Source organism: Doryrhamphus excisus, chromosome 10, assembly GCF_030265055.1.
Source record: "Doryrhamphus excisus isolate RoL2022-K1 chromosome 10, RoL_Dexc_1.0, whole genome shotgun sequence".
Classification (NCBI taxonomy): Eukaryota; Metazoa; Chordata; class Actinopteri; order Syngnathiformes; family Syngnathidae; genus Doryrhamphus; species Doryrhamphus excisus.
Window position 1 is genome coordinate 10,926,465 of NC_080475.1, and position 9,530 is coordinate 10,935,994.

Genomic DNA, 9,530 nt, shown 5'->3' on the forward strand with positions numbered 1-9,530 from the left:
TGAAGAGAGCGGTCTTGAACCTGCCCCACAACTTTATGTTATGTGAATACTTACAGGTGGACTTACTTGGAATTAATACTCCACTTGGCTTGCTTTGAACATATTTATTGGTCATCCAAGTAGAAAACAAAACAATAAGAAGGCACTTTTAGTTTCTCCCATTTCCCCCACATATTGCTGTTCTCAGGTGAAATGCTGAATAAAGCCTTTATAGAAAAATAAACGCAACATCTAGTAGATGAAAACACACGATACAACACAAATATTTCTGCCTTTTAACATCTTCACATACGTAAACAACGTCTGGTCAGAGACAACCTATTGCAGCCACACTTCAAACAAAAAGGTGGTGATAAAACGACAACGCTCTGCATCGCCTGAACGTTGAAGCCACACGAATAAAGTCCTTGCTGGGGGTGCTCTCCTTACTCCCAATCATCATCGTCATCATGGACGGCAACCTGAGCTGGTGGCTGGCTTGTCACGCATCCTGTCTGATGACTCTGAAGACAGTCAAGAGATAAAGTGTGAGATTTGAAATTACCTTTAAAAAAAAACATCCATGCAGAAATAAGACAACCTTCCTAGAGTCTGAGGAGGCAAAGGTCTTGCAGGGCAGGTTGAACCTGGTTGCGGAGCCGCTGAATGCAGACTCCTCCAGCCATGACGGCACTTCTTGTTGGGCCTGTCAAACCATTTTCCAGTTGGTCATTGAAGCTCTCACATGTGTGCAACCTCGGTGATGTTCTAACCTTGGACAGGATTTTGACCAAAGAGCCGGCGAGCTGACCGTCAGCATCTGAATCGTAGAAAGACACGGCCCTGCCGATATTCCCACAGCGGCCGGTTCTGCCGATTCGGTGAACGTATTCGTCGATGTTGTTGGGGAGGTCAAAGTTCACCACATGCTGCACATCTGGAATGTCCAGGCCGCGGGCGGCAACCGAAGTTGCGACGAGGACAGGACACTTGCCGGTCCGGAAGTCTGTCAAGGCCTGCTCTCGTTCCCGTTGCTCCCGGTCGCTGCCATACAACACGTTACATACAACACGTTACATACAACAAGTTACAGGTTGCACTAAAAGGAAGAAGAATGACTAAATTACTAAGCCAACAGCAGCGATGCTCACCCATGAATACTGGTCGTTGGAACCTTCTCTTGGCACAAGAAAGTGGCAATGAAATCAGCTTGCCTCTTTGTCCCCACGAACACCATGGTACGCTCCATTCCTGCAAACACCAACAGTCACATCACCGAGGTCATCAACTGTTGATGGCAACAATGTCATGGATTCTCTATCTGACATTTTGTTTTATACCAGTCGTCTTAAGAAGGTCTAGAAGTTGCTCCCTCTTTGAGAACTTGGTGACTTGGAGAAATGTCTGCTCCACGTCACTACAGGCTCCGCCAACCACGCCGACAGCCAAGAACAAATAGTCCACCTTGAGGAAGTCAGCAGCTAACCTGTTACACAAAGAATTGAAAATGACTCAAAAAAAAAAGGAAAAAAAAAAGAAAATGACTGAAAGTAAGTGCCAGGGTTCAATTCCACCCTCGGCCGTCGCTGTGTGGAGTTTGCACGTTCTCCCCGTGCATGCGTGGTTTTCCTCCCACATTCCAAAAACATGCTAGGTTAATTGGCGACTCCAAATAGTCCATAGGTATGAATGTGAGTGTGAATGGTTGTTTGTCTATATGTGCCCCGTGATTGGCTGGCCACCAGTCCAGAACTCCGCCTGCAACTTTCCTATAGAAATACACGCTGCACAGCAACCAGGAAGTGAAGAGATTCCACATTCGCACACGTGCACACTCACAGTTCAATGTGAAAATTGTAGTTCATTGTGTTATTTTTGTAAATAAATAGTTATTGTCATGTTAAACAACACATGTTTTTTATGTATGTATTTATGACGGCAGTCAAGTGGTCAGCGCGCAGACCTCACAGCTAAGAGACCTGAGTTCAATTCCACCCCCGGCCATCTCTGTGTGGAGTTTGCATGTTCTCCCCGTGCATGCGTGGGTTTTCTCCGGGTACTCCGGTTTCCTCCCACATTCCAAAAACATGCTAGGTTAATTAGCGACTCCAAATTGTCCATAGGTATGAATGTGAGTGTGAATGGTTGTTTGTCTATATGTGCCCTGTGATTGGCTGGCCACCAGTCCAGGGTGTACCCCGCCTCTCGCCCGAAGACAGCTGGGATAGGCTCCAGCACCGCTGCGACCCACATGAGGATAAGGGTTAGAAAACGAATGAATGAATGAAAGTAAGCGTGCATGATTGCAGATTACCACACTGTACCCCACCTAGCATCTTTCAATACAGGACTCATGAGCCCTAAGTAGGCCTGTCACGATATCTAATTTTGTGCTACAAAGTATTGTCAATAGACGACGCTGCCCAAAAACCTGCATCGGTAACTTTTTTCTCCAGTTGAGAAAACGTGTCGGTCAGCAGTGTTAGTGCGCTCATTGTGTTCATTCTATTTAAAACCGAAATATTTGTCCATATGGCGTCAGTTTACTATCAAAAGTAAGAACTGAAACTGAAGAAGTGAAAATAATATTGAGGGGGGTCAAATTAATCTTGTGGATGGGGACAGACCTCTGGATGTCTTCAGGGAAGGTGGCGCTGAAGAGCAAAGTCTGGCGGTTCTCTTTGGTTGGCATGCCAGGCGAACCAACCAAACGGCGCATGTCAGGCTCAAAGCCCATATCCAACATCCTGTCAGCCTCATCCAGGACCAGATAGCGCAGCTTGCTGAGGCCGATCTGAAACCAATACGCAACACATTCTTATTTTAATAAAGGCTGGCCATATTCCTGTTTACGTGTATGTCACATGCAGCATGACACAGCTGGAATATATGTTTGATTTACAGTAATTCACTTTAGTAACATATCTGCACACCATCGCTAAAGATCGTACATTTTGACTGTCATGAACTTACCTTTCCCCTTCCGATCACGTCCAACAATCTCCCTGGTGTTCCACACAGTATGTTGCATCCCTTATAGATTTCCTTGAATTGAAAGCCAGTGTTTACTCCACCATAAACCACCACTGGACGCACACATGTCCTGGAAGAGAAAAGATGAAGTCACGGCTTGCAGACATGAAATAGCACCCCTAGAATTACTTCTATTATTCTTTGTTTACACCACATTGCGCAACACTAATACGCAGGCTTCGGGATTACTGCAGACATAAATAGCCACTACTCATAGCATAGAGTATACTGTACACAGCTATCAAGCTAACTTGAGAATTTATTTGTTCTAAACTTCATTTTCTACCGCTTTTCCTTACGAGGGTCGCGGGGGGTGCTGGAGCCCATCCCAGCTGTCTTCAACCCTTAACTGGTGGCCAGCCAATCACAGGGCAGATATAGACAAACAACCATTCACACTCACATTCATACCTATGGACAATTTGGAGTCGCTAATTAACCTAGCATGTTTTTGGAATGTGGGAGGAAACCGGAGTACCCGGAGAAAACCCACGCATGCACGGGGAGAACATGCACACTCCACACAGAGAACCCTTGTCTCCTAGCTGTGAGGTCTGCGCGCTAACCACTCGACCGCCATGCAGCCTGTTCTAAACTTAGTGTTTTAAATTTGTTTCAGAGTGGGAAGAAGGACAAAGAAAGGAGCCAAAAAGTACCATTTCCACACCAAAAGGGGCAATTTTTTATCACCATCATGTCAGACATGCCATGATTGACTACATGCAGTGTTAATGTGTCATTGGGCCCAAGCTAAATTAAACTGTATTGCTTGTGCTTCTGTGCATGAAATGAAATGTAAATAAATACCCATAAGCAAACTTCCTGGCCTCCAGGTAAATCTGGTTGATGAGCTCCCTGGTTGGGGCGACAATGATTGCCTCTGGCTCCTGGAGCTCACTGAAGCTGCTGGCAGCGACGCCGTCGGCCATTAACTGTTGCAGAATTGGAAGCAGGAATGCAGCCTGGAGAAGACAAATTGGGATGAGCGTCACAAAGTACTAAAGAGGACTACAAAAGTGGCTGAAAACGGACCACTTTGTTTTGTGTAACTTCAGCCATGTCCACATGAATATGGATATTTTAAAAAATGCACATCTGACCCTCTCTGGTGTCAAAGATTTTATCCACCCCCATTTTAAACCTATTTGTATCCACACCAGTACACATACACAGGGTGTCAGGGAGTTCTGCGGTCATGCCCCTTTAAGGCAATGTGTGGATGAGAGGCCAAAATATGCGGTTCTAAACTATCCATATTCGTGAGGACAGGGCCTTACACTCTTTCCTTACCGTTTTCCCAGATCCAGTCTGGGCACAGGCCATAAGGTCTCGACCAGCCGAGATGATTGGGATGCCGTGTTTCTGAACCGGGGTTGGCTTTGAATAACCAGATTTACTCACATTTTTTCTCAGGGACTCACAAAAGGCCGCCTCGTCAAAAGTCTAAATTAATGACAAGATCATCCTTAATAAAAAAAAACATTTCAAATTTAAAAGGAGAGTGAAAAGATCTCACCATTATGGCAGGCGGTGCGTTGCTCCCACTCACGTCTACCATGATATCATCGTACTTATCAAAATTAATGCCTTGCTGATAGTGTGCAAACACTGAGCCCTCATCTTCAGGAAGCGCTGGAGGGACATAGGTGACTTTTGGTCCTGTGGGTTACAAATAAAGAAAATGAACAGCCAATCATACTGAATATCTTGAGAACCATGCATGGCCCATCAACTTACGGGCACTACCATCCTGGTTTTCTTGATCTTTAGCACCAGCATCCCCTGTAGTAAGATAGAAATGTCAGACTCATCCATAGCATGATTCAAATTTCAAAAATACCCATCACCTCGGGGGAAGATTTCCTCATCCTTTCCACGATATCCTGCGGGCATAAGACACACAATTCTAATCCCAAAATATGCAGTGGTTTTGAAGATTTGAAAATCATTTACCTCCTCCAAGGCCACCTCTGCCGCCACCTTCAAATGATACATTTAGTCTACATTACAAATTGAACATGAAATTCTTAGAATAAAAATAAGCAAATACCTTCAGTGTAGCCTCCTCTTCTTCCTCCTCTAAAGCCTGGTTAAAACAAGTCAGTTCAGTTTAGTGTTATTTGGACAATAATCATTCATTATCTCAAGTATCCTGCCAAAGGATACTTCTACATGGTCACCGGAGATCGAACGCGTTATTTTTGACAGCCCTAATTATTATTGCAGCAGCTAACATGAAAAACTATTTTTTATCCGGCGGACTAACATGAAACATCGATAATGGCTAGTTTCGGCGTCATTCAATTCTGCTACAAAGACTCAAAAAGATGCTTGTTTACCGTCAGCATTTTATTTGCCGAAGGACTTGAGCACACGTCTTGTGCTGGAAGACACAGCCATCCCAAGGAGAGCGGACATCGTAAGTGTTATCGCTATGTCTATACTGCTGTTGTTGACTGTGATGGAAAATGTTATATTTCACAGGTATAACATAGTTTACACATTGTGTGAATTACTTTGCGGCCTTTTGTAGAGCTTCAACATTTGCATCCGAGCACATCCTGCTGTCCCTTCAAAGATGGTGGCACAGCAGGAGGCTATCTGTAACCTGGGGTTAGGGGCAGTGTCGGAGGAGGCCATTCTTTGATCAAAGCTCTACCTTCATGGGACAGGGGACATCAAGAGGTCCCACCAAATGGTTGACCCTAGGAGGTTCTCTCGCATGGGTGTGACAAACCGTGCCAGAAGAATGGGTGTGTAGACTAACCCCCATACATGAGGATGGCATCGGGGGAGTGACAAGAATGTCTCTTTTCTATTACTAATGTAATTCACTTGCATGCTATGGAGTATAAAAGTTCCCGCCAAGAGGCCACTCTTGGCCAGACACCTACAGACCGCCATGCATACTGTGTGTTGTCTGACCCCTTTGTTTTGCAAAGGTAATAAAAACTGCCAGAGCTATGTATTTATTTCAGGCATTCTCTATCCTACTTAGGATGATAGAAATTTTTTCCACAACATTGACGGAACTAGCATAAGTTTGAATAGGTGTCAATTCGGTTGTTTTAAATAATCATCACATTATGGGATTTTTTGAGTCAAAATAGGTGTGTCTCGATGATGTACATTGTTAGCTAGTGTGTTATAATGCACAAAAGAGGGACAGAAATATGAGTTCTTGTTTCACGTAAGGACTGTGAATGGTCACAATATAACACGATCAATCCTCAATAATTAACCTACCATTTTCTTGTGCTGCATCATCTCCACCTGTGAAATTAGGCATATTTAGATGAAATATATATATTACTGAAATGAAGAGGTAGAAAGCAAAGCACACCACTGAATTGTCTCTGATTAGATCCAGCAAAGCCTCGACCTGAAACACATAAAAAAAACCAGGCGTAAGAAATACTAAATATTAACACAAATGAAAAATGTCTCACCTCGTCCACCTCTACCTCCTCTTCCTCTGAAACCACCTCTTTCGCCTTTGTTGTTGTTGTTCCAACTGCTAATTTCTAAAGACATTAAAAGATGAAAAGACTGCCATACTTCTTTTTTTTAGTTGTTGATACACAAACGTACCGTTCCCATTATCCTCAGTACCTGCAAAAACAGGAAAATGCAAATTGTTTAAATTCCTGAAACTACTTTTAATACACTGATATTCATATTAAACAAACAGTAAACCCTGGAGACGGGTACCTTTTAGCTCCAGGAACTACATTCATCACAAACCAATGAACTACATTCTTGTCACATGTTCCCATGGCTTGCACTAAGTCTTTACCGACACTTCTAAAATAACTTTAAATAACTCTTTAAATAACTCAAACTCCTTATACTACTTTTGACATGCATTTCTTAATTCAATATGTTCTGTTTTAAAATGTTCTAGTTTTGTTATTACAGTGCAGGAGTGTCACAATACACAATATTACAGTACTTTTAGAAAGGGAATATTTTCTCATTCTGTTCTGGATATTCTTGTCTGCAACAAAGTGGGAAAATATTCCCTTCCTAACAGCAACACCACTTTGATCATGTGACAAAACACACACACAGCAATAATAGATTAACTAAAATTCCCTAAAAATTCCCTCAGATGAACAGAACATCACCAATTAAGAAGGACATTTAAAATGATTGAAAATATGCAATAATAATAATAATAATAATTTTAGACAGCTCTTCTCACTGATGAAATTTCATATTGAAATTCTTCACTCCAGGTAGCGCTGACTAGGATGAGGAAAAGCGTCATGGATTCTTCTCATCAGAATCATTTAATAACATGACATGCGGCCATACCAGAAGAAAAGCTCTGAAATCCTTTCCCTCTCCCTCTGCCTCGCCCACCAGGCCCTTTGGGAAAAGATAACATGTCAAGTATTGTCTGCTTTCCAGGTCCAGTCGTCCCATTGTGTGTCAATTCTGGACACAATAAATCGAGAGCAGTCAACTTACCGCGATCGAGCGTGTAGCTGGGCGGTGCAACGTTCACCGACCCCTGCAAAACATTTCCGTCAGTCAAGACTTAACTGGAACACGAACGTTAAGGCTGGACTCCGTTAGTAAGGAATGAAGTTTGCAATTTTATCAAGCTCACCTGTTCGTCCCAGTCATCCATTTTTTGTTCAGCTGCCAAAAAAATGTAAAAATGAGTACAATAAAAATTGACCTTAAAATGCAAGATTTGTCATAAATCAACTGGAATAGAAGCTATTTATTGTAATTAGGAGTGAACACTGCCCAAGTTGAGCAGTCAGTAAAGCTAGATTAGCTGTAAGTAGGGTTGGGCAATATATCACAACATTTTGGGGATGTATCAGGATATGACAATATAAAACGTTATAAATTTAAACTTGTAAAAAAGCTACATACTTTCAGCCATATAATGATTTCAACAGCGAATTATGTTTCTGCCACAATAATCATAGGTCCAACACTATCATATATAATATGTATCATATGGTGGCAGTGGCTCAGGGGTTAGAGCAGGTCGTCCAGAACCTGGAAGGTTGACAGTTCAATCCCCACTCCCTCCCTCATCAGTGTGAATTGACTACCCCAGGGAGGCTCTGAATACATAGTTACATAGACATAGATACTACCACCACTTCATTATTAAGTGCCTTTAACAGAGCTTTCAAATCTAATCCATTATTATTTATTATTGCCCACGATACTTAAAGAAATAAATATTTGGGAAACAATTACAAAACGTTTTCCAATTATTTTAGTGGGTGTGTGAATGTATAAACAAGAGACTAACTTAAATTCAGTAAACAATTTCATGATTATTTTTTTATTGTTAATTTTCTTATGTTATACATACATAGATCGTAACTGATATCAACCTTTCCTAGTATTGATATTATCAAGGTATGGATCGATCCGTCCACGCCCTAGAAAAGTTCGTCCTCGAACTACCTGGCAAAAAAACTACATAGCAAGCGTCAACAAGTTACTTGGTGCTACTTAAAAAAAACATTAGACCCTAAAAACATAATTTGAACCGAAAAGGGCAGATATCAATTGTTAACTATGAGGAAAGAACGTACAAAAATTGGCTCTGTACAGGTGGCTAGCTTAAACGCATGGCGCTAGCGAAATTAGCTAAAGCGTAAAGCTACAGTCTGAAATGCAATTTATGGATAATAACATCAAATTCGGGATAAAGTATAATCCAAATCGTCCCCTGAGCTAACAACGAATCAATGTAGTTATAAGTAGACATACTATAAAAACTTTAGCTAATGAGATGAAGTTACTTGCGGGTCTATGGTGATATGCCGCCTCGGTTTGCTGCTGCTCGACTGAAGTGTGGTCAATCAGCAAGCAGCCAGGCAGCTGTGCTTGGGTGGGTTGCCAGATCGGCTGGTTTCCCGCCTCCAGGGGAATCATAAATGGTTCAATTAGAAAGATAAATGTACAACAAAATGAGGACATATGGTTGTCCATTATACTCTCTAGCGTTTTGGAAAGATTACTGTGTATCACAGCGCTTACTTTAACAATTCATATATATAGTCAATTGATATCATGCATTTATAAACTAATCGAGTTCAAATATCTAAGTTGCCAGAGCTGAAACCAAATTGACACACGAGTTTTCTATAAACTGCGCCAAAAAGTCTCTATATCTTGCAGTAAAACCTTGTTTTTTTTAACTCCACGGTTTTATTATGATTCAGTTGTCAAAAAAATAATGCTTTGATCTCGTACATTGTCTGGGTTATATGTAGTACAATATTGCACATTTTACCTTTTGGTCCATTGTTATTGCTTGTTTATTCAGCCATCTTGGATTACACACCTAACACAAAATATGGCGGTATTTATTAGTGAAGTAAACATCAGAAATAGGGATGTCCGATAATTGTATCGATAGTTATCGGCCCAATATCAGCAAAAAAAACGATATCTGTTTATATCAATATCAGTTTTCAATATCATGAAAAACAATATTTAAAAAAACGTTGAAATTGAATATTGAAAATGTTGTTCTT

General features: G+C 41.6%; 1 protein-coding gene across 5 annotated transcripts; it reads right to left on the reverse strand.

Moving 5' to 3' along the window:
* Positions 1-89: 89 nt before the first annotated feature.
* On the reverse strand, positions 90-9,313 carry ddx4 (DEAD (Asp-Glu-Ala-Asp) box polypeptide 4). Of its 5 annotated transcripts, none has more exons than XM_058085864.1 (23): positions 9,287-9,313; positions 8,793-8,910; positions 7,628-7,659; positions 7,486-7,528; positions 7,330-7,383; positions 6,604-6,624; positions 6,462-6,536; positions 6,356-6,394; positions 6,259-6,285; positions 5,063-5,098; positions 4,966-4,992; positions 4,860-4,895; positions 4,750-4,794; positions 4,529-4,671; positions 4,303-4,455; positions 3,820-3,974; positions 2,953-3,082; positions 2,607-2,773; positions 1,320-1,465; positions 1,131-1,230; positions 753-1,023; positions 581-685; positions 90-503 (listed from the first exon to the last, which is right to left on the reverse strand). In XM_058085864.1, the coding sequence occupies exons 1-23, from the start codon at positions 9,296-9,298 to the stop codon at positions 426-428; spliced, it is 2,013 nt and encodes a 670-aa protein (XP_057941847.1). In that variant the 5' UTR covers positions 9,299-9,313; the 3' UTR covers positions 90-425. The 5 variants fall into 5 exon arrangements, with proteins under 5 accessions (XP_057941847.1, XP_057941850.1, XP_057941851.1 ...); XM_058085867.1 differs by lacking the exon at positions 9,287-9,313 and adding an exon at positions 8,357-8,463 and having other exon boundaries at positions 8,793-8,807; XM_058085868.1 differs by lacking the exon at positions 8,793-8,910 and having other exon boundaries at positions 9,287-9,309.
* Positions 9,314-9,530: the final 217 nt, after the last annotated feature.